Source organism: Diachasmimorpha longicaudata, chromosome 5 (assembly GCF_034640455.1).
Source record: "Diachasmimorpha longicaudata isolate KC_UGA_2023 chromosome 5, iyDiaLong2, whole genome shotgun sequence".
Classification (NCBI taxonomy): Eukaryota; Metazoa; Arthropoda; class Insecta; order Hymenoptera; family Braconidae; genus Diachasmimorpha; species Diachasmimorpha longicaudata.
This window is the reverse complement of record NC_087229.1, coordinates 2,700,894-2,717,144: the sequence shown is the minus strand read 5'-3', so window position 1 is coordinate 2,717,144 and position 16,251 is coordinate 2,700,894. Positions and strand designations below refer to the sequence as shown.

The 16,251-nt window shown below is 37.3% G+C and overlaps 1 protein-coding gene across 2 annotated transcripts in view; it reads right to left on the bottom strand.

Moving 5' to 3' along the window:
* LOC135162147 (fasciclin-2) overlaps positions 1–16,239 on the bottom strand; it is a 70,513-nt gene extending 54,274 nt beyond the window's left edge. For both annotated transcript variants that reach the window (XM_064120320.1, XM_064120318.1), the window contains exon 1: positions 15,856–16,239. Coding sequence is in view for 1 of the 2 variants with exons in the window: in XM_064120318.1 (XP_063976388.1) it covers positions 15,856–15,913 (58 nt within the window). In the remaining variant the exon portion in view is untranslated. The remainder of the gene's footprint in view (positions 1–15,855) is intronic.
* Between the last annotated feature and the right edge of the window lie 12 nt (positions 16,240–16,251).

The following is a 16,251-nucleotide window of genomic DNA, read 5'->3' as shown; positions in this document are numbered from 1 at the left end:
GCCACATATGGGTGGGAGTTAAATGTATTGTGGAAGTTGAATCCATCATTCAATTAAATCTAACATTTTAACAATTGTTCGAGATCATTAGCCTCATTCGATCATCTATATTGTAGAAATTATTAAGACGCTCCGAATTCAATCTTTAAAAACCTCTCCAGAAACCGCCTAAAGTCATTCAGAGTTTTCACTGTCTGGATTAGGGTCACATGACTTTTCCCATTTATAGTCCACAAACATTAGTGACACACAATTTTTACTTTCGTCCACATAATATATGGAAATCTGAGAAAATCTCTCTTCCAATGACTCCACAATAAAAAAAAAATACAAAAAATCGATCAGTATCGGATTATTATATTTCATCGCTAACATCCTGGTACCGAAATTGTATTTTGACAGTGTATCCACAACAACAGCCGCACAAATCCCCCGGGCTTTTTCATGACAAGTTCCCCCAGCATTTTCCCAAAACCATCGTCATTGAAAAAATCTCACTCCCATTAACTCTCGATTTTTTTCACATATGGACGCCGCACTCATTAAATCCAATCTGCCATCAACTCTGGTGGTAGACACGTGTTCCCACAAGAAGAAACACGTGCCCAAACGGAAGTTAAATGTTCCCAGTGTAAGGCAAACGCCCGTATGTAATTCCATGTCTTCAACGTTGAATGTACCATTCAGTGGAGTATGTGGTAGACTCACCGGGAAGATTTTCGGGGTTGGAAAATTACTCGCTCTCCGAATTAAGGCCCTATTCACCCTGTCACCTCTTCCACCCACCTGAATTACGTTCCATTCAGCAAAATGTCGTTTGTGGAGGGATGACTGGCGGTGGTTAACGTGGACCTCGAAGCCCCCCAAGGCTATTAATTATGATAAGTCACCCTGGAGTCACTTTCTGGGATAATTCTGTCCCACTTCCACTGTCATTTCCTTCTCCTACATTTTTCTCCCAACCAACCCTTAGTTACATCGGACTGTCAAACCCTCCCACGCTCTTGGTGCAAACCCCTTTCGTCGGGCAAATATTTGTGGCCAGTTATAAATAAATCATCCCCATCGATCCACGTCTCTACGTAGCATCATTAATTATGAACGGATGGTATACGCCACAGACGGAGGACTATATGGTTCCTTTTGTTACTTTGAAGGGGAGAAAGAATTACTGGAGGGCATCAGGTGCATGATTAATTGCATTCAACAAGCTGATTGACCATTCGCATATGGGCTTTTACTCAATGAAGAATTTCTATTTGTTGGGATTAGTAGATTGGTGGAGCAATGGGGGATTGATGGCCATTGTATTTTCGAAGAGTGGATTAATGAATTTACTAGGACTATCTATTTGCATATGGAAATTATTGTCATCATAAATTGAAAATAAAATAAATAGTTTAAACCGAAAAAAATGATTTATTATGTCGTGTTACGGTTCAGCAACTGATTTGATGAGTGAATGAAAATAAGTGCTAGTCTTCATCAATATCCTCTCCCCCTATATTTTTCACTCAGAACAATTCTATCATTTAATAATGTTAAGTAGATCGATCCCCTGGTATCGGTTAATTTGCCTCTCCATCGAAAGTAGATTAGGAGCTCATTATAACGGTAGGCATTCACGGTAATGTTATTGGAACGTATCGATCCACCGATCATCATTCCCCTCTGTTTCTCTCAATCTATTCACCTTTCTTTTTTTTTTTATCTTCTTTTCTCCAAGAAAACCCTCTTCTCCCATCGAGCATATAAATCGTCACACCGGGATTTTCCCGCGCTCGAGCGGAATAACGCCTCTCAAGCTACTCCCGGCAATTTTTCACGGATTTTCCTACCATTCGCCCATTTCGCATCCAGCCCATCCTACTGTATATACACGATTAAGGGGCCTTCGGGTATTTTAACGGGTGGTGGAATAGAGGGAAAATCGGAAAAGACGATTTTCGAGGAGAAGATGGAATCCAAACAAGAATGGAAAAATAAACGGAAAAAAAATATGCTGAGAGATTGGAGACGATGGATTTCGACGATGCATTTTTAAATATATTTTCCATAGTATTTATATTATATTAAATATGAATAAAGCTTCGAAAATTCCCCTGCGAAATACGGTACCTATGGAAAGTTGAACGCAGAGTAACGGCCAGAGAAAAATTCCAGTGCGAATATCGGAAAATTTATCGAATACCACGTGAATTTTTCTCATATCGAAATGACCCTCATATGAGTCATCCCCAGAAATCTCTAGAAATTTTAACTTAACCCCATCATAATTTTTCATTATGCATTAAATTTCTTCCCATCTACTTCGTTTATCTAAACGATTTCTCTTCATGAAGGATCAATTCCACAGATATTTTTTGCATGTAAAGAAATAGAAAGATATTTTCGTAATTAAATGTTAATTCCCGTCCGAACAAATAGACAATGGAATGAGCCTCATTCTTTTCAGAGAACAACATGCAAAATGAAGGAAAATAAAAAATCGTGTGGAGAGAAGGGTGGACAGGATGCGCTGAGAGAATGGATAAACATAAATGCATTTCTTTAAAATTGTCCTCTCCAGACCACTCGAGCATCCATGGCATTTCGATTCCCGAGTGCCACTATCAATTCTGTTCCATTGCCCTCCATGGAACATGCACCACCGGAAACTGTCGCGTGCCACTCTGAAATTCCAATCCCCTCCCTATTCTTTTGCAAATACTTCTACAAATACCTTCCGTGAATTTTAATCGAAAAAAATATTTCGTGTCATGATATTTGCATAATATATATTCAAATAAATTTCTACCAGAAATGAGATTTCAATCTGATTCAAGTAAATTTTTTCATTTATTTCCAGACTTATTTCCAACATTTACCCACTATTCACCTCCAAAGTCATCATCACATTATGTTTTTCAGTTAAATCTCCCCATTTCCGTAACTCCCCTCCCCACCCCTTCCCGATCAATCAATTCAATTTCCCCTGCTCACGGAACGAAACCATAAAAATCCTTTGTTGACGTAAAAATCAGCCCACCTTCGCCCTCCCACCGAGAAAACCTAACGAAATTTTCCCAGATTGATTGAACGAGGGAGAATTTAAAAAAGCTCTATGGGGAGAATCGAGTACACCTTCAACGACGCGTAACAGTACACACAGACTGATCAAACCCCATTCCCCGTTGATATCCACCTAAAATCACCGACAAAACACAATTTCACCGTAACTAAATGCACCGAGAATACGCAAACCCATCAGCATATAGTACCCACCATCTCTAGAAACAAATTCGATAATTGCGAATCGCTCGTAAATTGGAGAATTGGTCGGTGGGTTGATCATTAATCGGCTTAAACCTGCGGGCATTTTAGCCTCAATACACAAGAGGGAGCACTGGTTGAAACGCTCACGCTGATAAATACATCCAAAACAGAGGAAAATTTCACTTGTTTCCAGTTTACTAGTAATTTACTATTTCATCCATTCATCATGGTTTTAGAAATCTATTCACACATATCATTATGTCATTGTACCCGACAATCCAATTACTAAACCATTGCGTGATTAATTTCAAGCATCAGAGGATAAAAAATTTATCCTTATTACGTCATAAGTTTTTATGGAATGATAATTTCAGAAAATTAATAGGAATGCGTGAGCATAAAATAAATTTACGTTTCAACTTTGGATTACCTGAAAGTTTTTCATAATTGAACATTACAATTTCATTATATTCATTAAGAAAAATACTATTAGATCATTTTATATAAAAATTATAGCCACTTTAATGATCACAATTTTCGTTATTTTTAACATAAAAATTTTTTGAAAATTTTCAAGTAACAACGTCACTGAAATTTTAAGGCGTTTCAAGTAAAATATTTGATATTTAATTAGTTCATAACGATTCAAATCCTTCGATGGACATTGCAATGTCCACAGAAATTTTGCAGGTGTGCAATATCCAGAGTTTGTCAGTTTAGTTGCTAGTCCAGCGGTAGACCACAATAATTTTCGTGTCCGTTAACACTTGGACTCAACAATAGAGGTGGGTCCAGAAGGATGAGGATGAGGTAAAACGAGGTAAAGTGAGACGTACGGTTATGAAAAGGGTATATGGAAATTTTGGGTGAAATCGCGATAATAAATTCATCGGGCTGGGTAATTAATGCAAACAAGAATAACCGAGAGAGAATTGAGTGGGATCTAATGTTGACGATGGTTCTTGTGGGTGTGGAGGTGAAGGTGGGAGGAGGAAAAAGTGGTTCAATATTTAGCGGAGTCATCGAAATGCACGAGATATTTGCTGGTAGAGGCTGCAAATATTTGACTGGCGATGATATGGTAATTGAGGAGAATTAGACGATGGAATTGAGGTTTGTTGATTTTTGAATGGAATGGCTGATTTATTTTCGGATGGGATAACTGGGGTCGTTGGAGTCTTAATGACTTGGAGAATCAAACCATATGGAGGTGATTGTTTTGAATAGGAGTAAATGGTAATTCATGATATGGACTAACTGGAGTGTTTTTTTCATGTTTCCGCCCATCAGTGTTTACAACTGAAAAAAAACCCAGCATTTGGCTAAGTAATTCACTACATCGTTGAATGATTAATGTGTTTTCTATGATGTATTATTCATTGAAAAAATATAAATAATTAATTTGGGTATAAATGATTTTTCAATGGTCAACGGTTTGGTGAGCATGATTATTCACGCAAGCGGAATTCCGTGAAGTTTCCGTGACGTTTAGTCACCGTGAAATATCACTTCAGTGAGAAATGTTGGGGAAATTATTTCTGGTACATAAAATTTTGCGTTCCAGTGAAATTAGTGTTGTGTTTTGGTAATTGGAAAAAAATTGGCTTCACAATATGTAATTTAATTCAAGTATCGAGTAGTTGGGGGAGGAGTTGTCAATAAATATCTTTATCTGCTTCATTACCTCCAATTTTCGGTGATTTCAATTCATTAAAATTTGTCACAACATTAATATAATTTTTTCCCCCTTGTAAAAGACATTCCACGGATTTTATCTCGTCATTATCAGTTCCCATCTCCCAAAATCAACAAAATTTACAACCTCCATATCTTTTATTTTCATTGCATTATCTCAAATTATGATGCTAAGATTCGAACGTTTTTAGTACTTCATTTCATTACTCCAGATGAAAATCTGTTTCTACAGAAAGAATTGAATTCTCCAAAACTCATCGCCCTATCTCATTTCACGCTTACATCACAAGATTGTTAACAACAATCAACCGAGCATTTCCATTGCCATTAGCCGTGATTCCTAGCAATACTGTTAACCGTTACCTCGACATGCTCTCGACAAACGTTAAAGAGCAAATCAGGAGAAAGGTCTTTGCACGTGGCTAGTACGAAGGAATAAACAGTGAAAAAGGAAAATAAGAAATGAGCCTAGCATTCACCAGTTCCCACGAACTTAAATCAACCTGAGTTGAGGTGAATATAGGGGGGGTCTGTCTGGGCGTCGGTTCTAATCCAGTTCGCGCGAAAACGAACCTAACGGAAGTACTCAGGATACCCAGCGGTATGTGGAGAAGGGAGGAAGAGATACGCCTGACCTCCCGGCTTAATGATCAAGTCTGAACCACAGGGGGTTTCTATTGCTCCTGACTTTCATCGTGCCCCCGGTACATCGGGAGAAAGAAAATGAGGCGATATCGGAAGGGGTGGGGCCTCAGCCGGGCGAGTGGCGTTTCAAGGTAAAGGTTAACAATAAAAAATGATTAAAATACTGATTGTTTTTTTTTTTGTTTAGATGAGATGAAGGTTGAAAGTGATTTCGTGGGATAACCAGGAATATTTCCGGTTGAAGAATGAATAGAACAATTTATTTTGTTCTGAGAATTATCGAGATGTATCGAAGATCTTCTCCGAGGAAGTCTCATTTGGAACATGTAATAAAAGATAATATTATAAATTTATCGCTCATTTTTTGCGAATAACAACAGTTGAAAATAATTATTTTCTCGGCGTGCCCCGCTATATTATGCAATAACACTGAACCAAATGAATAGTATTATTCACAGAATTAGTAAGAAAGGATTTATCTTTCAATTAAATTTCAGTTTACGTGTTTGACCGTATAAAATGAATAAATGATAGTTCTTTTCTTTACCATAATAAATTGTCTCTGCGATCCTAAGAAATATTCATTCATTAACATCCTTTATTTGAATAGAATAAAGACTTCTATTTGATTCGAATGCGTCATTTCTTTACGGGTACCCGCAAAATTGATCTTTTTTAACAATACAATATGAGCGATTAATCACTCCCCATCATTCTGTAATCATAAAAATGTCGGTGAACGCTCAAAAAACGACTCACGGTTGAAACCCTTTGTCCATTTGGTTCTTCTCCTGCGTATACAGGTGCACAACAGACTCGACCATATACGAATAACCGAAACAGGTTTCCACAAAACCATCGTGAAGACCATCTTAGAGGGGACCTCTCTTTGTCCCTTTCGATTCTTTATTCCTTTTTCATTTTCTTCTGCCATCCATTCGACATCCGCTGACGTGTTCTCAACAATATTTCTTATTGTTTCTGAATGAAAGCCTTCTATTTGACCAATTTTGCGGTTTTCTAATTTTAATAGCAAATGCTCCTGAGTGTTATAGAACGTGAAGACGTGTGTCCAAATCCAAGGGATCAATTTGAATTATAAGTGATTAATTTTTTCGAAAATTTATACAACAATTAAGAATAGCAAAGAAATAACAAGTTGAAGTTTGCCATGGTTTTACCTCTTAGAATATTAAAGGTTGTTATTGTGGATGAGAACAATCCCCTGGGCAATTCCTACAATATTCAAATGTTTGTGTATATACAGATCTACAAATATTTCATGAACTAGTGGAGGAACTTCTTGTTTTGTCGGGAATATTCATCTGAGTACCGACCGAGATATTCCTATTTTTGCATTTTAAAAATTTGTTCAGTCTTATATAATCTGTTGAAAAATGTTATATAAATTATTTTACATATTCAATTCAATTTTATTGACCATATACCCTTTCTGGTTTTTACATAAATTATTTTATATAAATTTTCAAAGACACTTGCAATTGTTTCTTTCATATTGTTTTGTAACAGTGTCTTTTGTAGGACAAGATCGAATGCCTGCTTGTTTTTTTTTTTATTTATTTATGCATTACCTCTTGGTTGCATGTGTCATTGGAAAACTTTTCAATGACTACATTGCCATTCACGTGTGTAATTGTAGGACACTCGACTGGAGGTTGGAATAAATAGGGGTAATAATGAATAAATAGTAAGTGTAACGAGCTTATCCAATACATCAAAAGCGGGATTTGGGATGAATGATGCACAGATGAAGGAGAGAAATTCAAAGTGAATGATTCGTCTTTGCCTCGAGTGTCAGTGGTACTCGAGAATTCCACGATTAATCCACATCGCTGGAGGAGAAACAAGGAGAAGTAGCTGAAGAGTAAGATGGTACAGTAAAAAAAAAAGGGAGAATTAAAGATGAGAAACAAGCGGGTGTTATTTTAGTAATTCAAGTGGTCGGGATGCCCCCAGACTTGAGTTCTTCAGACCAGAGAAAGAGAGAAAGGGCGATATGGATGTTGCAGCGAACTTGTGCCACAGTGGGTGGGCGGAGTTTCAATTCACTTCTTCAAGAGCAATGTTTCCAGAGACATGAGATGAAAATAAAAAAAAAAATATATATATAGATAGAACCGCTGCCAACGGAATTACATGACGTCATTAGCACGGAGGTGGTGTAAAACAACGTGTTGGTAATGACGTGGTAGGTGACATGCACACAAGAGGAAATGGAGAATTGAAAAAATGAGGTCGAGATAAATTTTTTTGAAATTTTTACAAAAAATAATTGGCGACTCGAGAAACGAATGAATGAGGGAAAAATAGTAAAGACGCGGAAAATGCTCAAACGAATAAATATGAATCATCTGATATAATGAATAATTCACTGGATACCATAAATGTAAACGAAATGTACGAGTCTTCATAAAATCGATAACCACTACATAAATTTTTTAGCGTTTTCTTTTCCGTTTTATTTGAGGGGGAAGTCAAGTTTTAGAAAATGACATATTCCTCTATTTTTGTAAATATTGAACAAAGAATTGAAAACGATTACACCATTAGAAATTAAAGAGCGATTTTTGCTGGATTTTCTAGAAAAAATTGTAGACAAAAAAATTCTCAAAATCAACCACATGCCAGACGATAAAAAAATTGTTTTTAAATTTTACAGTCACGTATGTCCATTTACATATATATGTATATTGCATTAGATAATGAATAAATGGATCGAGAGTGAAAATTTATTTTTGCACTTGAATAATATATTCTGTGGGTCAATGGCCCTTACACGTAATATCCACGGTAAAACGTCGCGATTACTATATAGATCACATAATATTGGATCTCCGGTTCCGTTTCTACTCTACTAAGCCTCCGGTTGAAACACGCACATCACACTATCAAATACTAGATCCCACAGGAAGAGAAATGTATTCGAGACAGGAGACGTCGCTGAAAACGGCACACATTCACGCTATTGCTGACAGATGTTTATGCGCATTCACGCCCACCTTGCGAAATATATCGATGTAGCGGGTGCCGATGCAGTGAAAAGCATCGTGAAAGCAAACAGCTAATCCATGGTTTCATGTTTAAACGTAAATGTCGGAGTAGGTGATTCGGAGGTGGGGAGTAACATAATCCAACTCGTGTTTCCGGCATTGTATGGGGGCGCACTAAAGGTGTGAGCGATATTTGGCGAGTGATTGGGGAGATTTTAAGCGCAGATGTGAGTGTCTCTTGATAAGAGAACTCTCTTTGATAAGATAACGGCACAGATATGTATTATATGCTTTGAAAAGGGGTTTTCATGGATTACCATTAAAGTAAACACTTTTTCAACGTAAAAAATTGTATATTTTTCACGTAGTTTTTTAGTCACGTAAATTCATCCCGGATATAGAATCAAATTTCCAACAATAAGAGAACATACTAATAAATTAAAAAATTGAAATATCATTAAAATAAACTCCCCCCCCCCCGAAGCAAAGGAATTTATCGCATTAATAATTTTTTTCTTAGGCAAAAGGAAAAAAAAATAGAAAAAATAAAGAAACAATTTCACAGTCAATAAAAAAATGCCACTATAAAATAACGCTGCGGGTTCACATTTCATTTTTTCCCGTCCCTTTACACCCTAGACCCATAAATTCGTGGTTCGGTTCACCTCCAGGACAAAGGATCTCCTCTCGGTGGTCTCCTCGCCGGAGTCACGAAGGGAGGAATGTAAAAGTTACGACTGACTGACTTGCCTTTACCTCTAAAGAGCCAGTAGCACTCATGTTAAAAAAAAAATACATCTTTCTCTCTCATTCTCTCCAGCACGAACGTGCGCCAAAACGAAAACTAACCGAGCGAAACTTCACCGGAACGGTCATTGTGATTTTGAAACATTGAAAAACCGCGTGAAGTTGACATCCGGGGGCCCTATACCTGGTAACAAAAACCCCTATTCGTGTCATTCACCTCGTACTGTCCTCGAAGGACAGACGGAAACTGTCCTCTAGTCAGTAGATAACAAAAGCTCAGGTTGAGGTCAAAGGCGAAAGATTACTCCAACTAATGAATTTTTTTTTTCACTCCCCGATACAATGAATTATCGTTGACAGAAAATTAATTGTCTCCGGAAGCCAAAGAGGAAAACAATCGCAGGAGAATTCAGCTGTAAATAGAAAAAGAAAAAGAAAAGCGAATGGATCCACCATCAATCTACTGCACAAATTAATAACGGATTAACTCACTGAAATCTCCAACAAAGGAAATTTTCATTTTTTTTTTATTATTTTGAAAGGGTTTGACGGAGGAGATATGAAGGTATATTCCCCTTCCTCCGTTCTCCATTCTTCCGCATAGCATTTTTATCATCTCTTTGAGAGTTATAAATCGAACCAACGGCAAAAAGTATAATGCAAAAAAAATATTACGTTTAATGCCTTTAAAAAAAAAGCTGGCAGTCATGGCTCATTAAACGGCGCCACCATCAGGGCTCTCGCTACATCGTTTAACCCAAACGTTGTGTACAACGTATCCTCCATAACACTGTATCCGTTGTAGTTAGCAGTTAACCCTCTTATTATCAAACTTTTTTTTTTCCAAGGTGTTATTACTCCACGAAGTACATTATGTATTATTAGGTAATATTTTTGCCATTGATTTTGCTTTCTCTCATGGTACGTAGATTTATGAATGTCACATCCAACTTGGAGAATGTTTTTTTTTCACTCCTGGTCGTAAAAGGATCGTAAAATTTTGTAGTAAAAGTGGAAAAAATGAAAATGGAGATGAAGTTGGGGGTAGGGGTGTTTTTTTTCTCTTAATGTCCTCTTTATTTTTCTCTTTGGAAATGGATTTTACTGTAGTTGAGCTATAAGAGAGAGAGTGGCCCTTTGTTATTTCCCCCAATGCCTATTCATTCAGCTACTTCTATGTGGTGAAATTGGAGTAAATATTAGAATTCCGAAAGAAATTTGAGGAACTATCGGACGTTATGATTTCATACAAATTATTACATCTTTGCAACTAATGGATTCCTATGAAAATGTATCAGGTTTTTTCGCGCATAGAAATTTTGCAGAAAGTAATGAGTAGGAGACGTTTGGTTGAAAGACCATTCGTCGAAAATAAATTCATTAAAAAGAACATTTCCTTTAAATATCACGTGGTCTCAAAAAAAATTTCATCCACTTTATTTCACTGAGAAGCAAAAAACTCGTATATCTTCGAACCTCTTGCTTCCACCAATATCCATAACAACCGCAAATTCACCCATCCTATTTATTCATGTCCCAGTGAAATCGATCTAAAGCAAATTAATTTTCTGTAAAAAAAAAATCCGGAAACTTCCGTTTTATGTCCCTCCCCTCAAGTGACCCTCTATCAATTCCTTCCAACTGAGCCGGCCACATTCACCAATATTCCCTCTCGAATGTTCTTTATCATCATCCCGTCCAGAGATTGGTCTCCTCAGGTTCGCCATGGGGCATGTAAAGTGACTCCTCAGTTCCACCGTTGCACCGCCACTCACAATAAAAGCTCTTTACGAATAAAAGACCCGTCGTCTCTCTATTTCGCAGGACTAACGCACACTTTTTCACAGAAAAAAAAAAAACTTGAAAGATAATGACGCAGAGTGCTGAGTCGGCTAATATTACACGTGTGTCTCCACCTTAGAATCTCCGTGTCGCATTCTTCCATTTCCTTTTTTTTTTTTTCAAATAAGTAGTAAAATCTTCTATATATCTTCCATTCCAAGTACCCTACGAGCACAATAACTACAACTGTACACCACATTTCACGTATTCAAGATTTTTGTTTAGCTCTGGAAACTGCCAAGTGGGTCATTGAGGAATCTTGAAAGGCGTCAAAGAAATTTTTCACTTGAAAAAAAAAATGAAATAAAGAACACATTTGAGGCACACGCTTCGCATCCGTTTCGGTGTTCCTCCTAAGGCGTTAACTCCCGCGTTGAAAGTCTGAATCACCAGTCGAGGTATTAAACAAACATTAAACTTTAAATTACCATTTGGTGAAGATGGATTTTTAACATGAGACAGAGGAGAAAATTCTCAGAATGAAAAACAACCAAAAAGAGAAATAATAAAGTCGCGATGAAAAACGAATGAACGAGTGTTTATAAAACACATCTAACAATGTTGTTGTGTCTGCTATGAGTAAAATTAGGGATTCAAACATTTTCCATAATTAAATTCGTCAATTAAATTGTATGGGAAAAATCAAGAGAAGATTCTGTATGTGGAACGTCATTAAAGAGTATTCTTCCATATACGAAACATGTGGAGATATCAATGCTCGTATTGCTTACAGCCTGGACTCTCAGATTTATTTCAACGACTAAACAATAGCCTTATAAATTCCCTTTCTTCCTTAATTTATTGCTCAAAATAACGGCATAAACAATGATTAAATAAATAAATTAATGTGTTGACCCGCCCCTCCCCTCATCACCCTCAGATAATCTCCATCAAGATATCTCACCCCCCGAAAAGCGCCAAAGAAACTCCCCCATAAAACAATAATTGGAAGGTAACCGATACCTAAAGGAAATAAACTCCAAATAAATAAACAGGATAAAGGAAATGATCTCATAAATATTTCAAAGGCACCAGTTTAAATGTAATTGGATAGTTATCGGGTAGTCGTATTGTAGTAATCGATACATCCCGAGAAGATCCCCTTGGGAATCCTCAGCAATCAGGGATATGCAAGTCTTCACCGAAAGTAAAACTGTTTTATGCAACAGTACCTGCTGCTCGTGTTTGAATTTATACAAGGTACTAAAAGCTGCCAAGGTCACATGGAAAAACTCCACTTTAGTTGACTTTGTTCATTACAACAAAATGAGAGATTTTTTCCTTATTTTTTCAAAATACTCTTCAGCCTTTTTTTATTTGTATTTTTTTAATTCGTTAAGCTGATAAATAATTCATAAAAAAGAAGTAGTCTACTCTTTCAAAACTCCTTTAGGGGTTACAAAAGTATCAGATTTGAAAAACTGTCATCACCACATCCTCACGACCTAATTAATGCAGTAATTAGACCAAGCGATTAGGGAAGAATTTTCTAATTCCGCTGTGATATGCCAAAATCGATGTTTTCCGTATGGTCTTGCCAGCTTTTCGTACCTATTTATAAATCAGGCTCAAGTGCAGCCAGACTCACTGAACAGCCGTAAATTCCTAAGTGCATTAGAAAAAAAAAAAGCCAAAACCTCATGGAAAATCCAACAATCCCCAAATCCGTTTGAATTCATGCCATTTCACGTGAGTAAAACAAAAATACTAGCAATCTTAAATACTGGAATACCCTGGAATTTGTCCGGTACAGAAAAAGCTGTGTCAGTACAGAGGAAAAGACTTAACGAGAGATGGCGGTGCATTTGAGAAGTGTTTTAAAGTTGGCGAGCAAACGACGCGGAAAAACGAAAAACGTTTTACGTGATTACGGGGTTGAGATACACTTCACTCGTTGAAGTTGTGTTATTGCATGGGTACAGAGACCACTGTCTTAAGGTTCGTTGGACTGAGTAGGGAGTCCTCAGGATGCCTCGGGCAGCAGATGACGCGGACATACGGGTTATGTATTTACCAGATGCAACGCAGAGAAATTGGAATCGTTTCTTTTTCAGTTTTTCAAGACGATGAAAAATCTTGGAATTAAATTTTGAAAGGTTACGCGAGTAATTAAACTCGTTGGGTCGTGGAAAATTTACGATTTAAGACGATGGTTAGAAGCACCGGCAGAAGAATTCGATTACTGTTACGGAATGAATCCAGTTGTACTGTTAGAAAAAAAAATTAAATTTCATAAACAGCTGAATATTTTTGGGGCCGATGACTCCACTGAAAACTGCACGGAGAGAAAAAATCTTTAAACATTATGTGCCAGTCAGTCAAGATAGTAATCAATTACGAAACAATTCCGTAATTTTGACCGAATATTGTTTTGACAAGCAGATTACAGAACAGGCACGAAATTTCTAAAGAATTTTTCTCTCCGTGTCAGAATTTAACATTGAAATTCCGTTACAATAATTTCTCATACTTTGAATTTATTATTCTGAAGAAAATGGAATATTGAACGAATAAAGCCTTTTCCACTGAAAAAAATCTATTAAAATAACCCGTAAAATTCTGTCAAACATATTCTACCGTTCATTCAAGATCCACCAGAATGCAGAGAGGAAATACCATAAATTTTCGATTTATGGAATGGCTTTCAATTTCATATCTCCCCGAATATTCCAGACGAAATGGAAACTGACTCGCAAATATTCTCCAGAATTTATTTTATTTTTTCTCTATTGCGGCTTTTTCCATAAATATTCCAGCATTTTTTCTCATATTCCCTGACGTGCAGATAATGATTCATATTCTTGTTTCACCCAGGTACGACAGTGCTTATTTATAACCTGTATAGTTTTACCCATGGGTCAAGGAGGGATAATTCGAGGTGGAAATTTATGCCGAGCAATTTACCACCTGATGTCACGAAAATGGTACTCCGTAAAAGACAAATAGTACTGCGACCTCGAGATTTCTTCATTTAAACTCTTAGTAAAGACCTTGGAGTCTAGAATAAACAGGGAGAAGATCATGGGCGAGATGATGAGTGCCTCTTGTTCACTTCAGGTATGCACTTTTGACTTTTCTCAGGGTTTTTTTTTTCAGGAAGGGAGACGATGATGGGAACATCAAGCATGAAAAGGACCTCGCCTCCTTCAAAAGTACATTGTTGACCCTGAGTCCACAAGAGAATGAGGTGCTCGGGTGCCTTTTGAGCAGGTGCATTTTATTACGCCATCAATTTGTACAGGTGTTAAAAGATATTTTTTTATGACCTTTCTGTATTTTTGTATTAGAGAAATTTCCTAGCTGTGAGGAGTTGAAGGAAACATTTTTTTTATGAATTAGTTTTTTATCTTCGGAACTAATAGGGTTGAAGGAAACTGTCAGAGGTTTTTCTGTCTTCTGAAATTTCTCACAAAATTCATTTTTCCCCACGTATTTCAGTAAAGCTGTGCAGTGATCTAACAACAATTTTTATTGCCTCGTTTTTCAACTTTTAAATTCATAAGAATTTTCCAAGTCCTCTCTCATTTATTAAACCAAAAAAAATCTCTAGAGATACCAATGTTCTATTCAATTCCTCCTCACTATTTCGGGAGATAATTAATAAACTAGAATTTATCAAATGCACTATCCGCTCATAATATAAATATAATGAAACCGTTGCTCTTGGCTTTTTCCTCAATTACCCCCCTATAATTTTGAAAATATCCCGAAAGCAATCAACAGCCCATAAAAATATCCAAGATCCTTTTTCAGTTCACAGTGTTCTCAAAAAAACCTCTTCAGCACCTTTCCCCCAAACCCACTTGTTTAAAGATATTTCCAACCGCAAATTCCACCAAAAGTCCACAATCCCCTGATTCATTCAACAGTCCTTAATTTTTTTTTTCTCTACATGCATGTTTGCTACATTCCCAAGTTCCCGTGGGACAAGGGGAATACGACTTCCTTCCGCACGTTTTAACCCGCGTAATCGAATCACTTTCCCACGCGCTGTCAGGTGCATAAATAACTCCGTCCATACCTCCACAATCATCCTGTTATTCAAAAAAAAAAAACTAAAAACAAAATCGGGATAAAAAAATCTAATCTCGCACACAGAACCACACAAACTAGTCCCACATTTTCGCCCGCGGGGGATTTTTATACAGGTTTGAAGGTGATACCCACCGCGAAAGAGAATGTCGAGAACCGACGGTTAAATTCAAACCGGCGCCACGGCCAACGAACTTTCTCGACGCGCGAAACCGTCCGTTTCAAATCTCCGCACGTACGAAGGAATGAGATACATCTCCCTCCCCCTATGTACCGTAAATCGCATAAGACTATTATTTTTCATTATATTTCCAAAGGTATTTTGCCCCAACGGCAGAAGAAAAAAATATTAATCCGTCCAATAATATGCCTCGTTAGCCATGAAACATCACCACCGAATATTTGTCGTGATGTTTAATTGGCGTTTCTCATGCCCTTTGTCTCATTCGTTAATTTTCAAATGTTTGTAACTGCACTCACTCAAGGCACAATGACGCTAACGCGATCCATCGTTATCGATCTTCAAGGAATCCGGTTGTACGCACGGATAAGGAATGTAATGAGAGAAAAATAAATGGTGGGGCAGCAAGAGAGATAGTATTTTCTCATGGTCGACGCCATCACTCACCTAGGTTTACCAGCACGATGATCGCAACGGCTGTTGGACGCCCACATAAACACGCCATTGTCTCAAAACTCGTTGACCAAAACAAGAATCCAACTAACAATTTTTTGTCATAAACTGTTGTTGACAAACACACGATATTTGGATTGAGTTTTTTTCGACGCACTGACACTGAACAAAACTGGGATAACTCGACGATCTATGAGGTGTGCCGATACATGAGAGTAATCGGCATGGACTGTGACTCACTTGACTTGTTTTTAGATTTTTTTTTTTTATTTCTTTGCCAATGAAGAGACTGTACCGTGACTCGGTGTTGTGCGGGCTCGACTGCGCGCGCGATCGCAGCAGTGTTGTCGTCACGCTGGCCGATTCACGACTGTGGCGGGGAGACTGCTG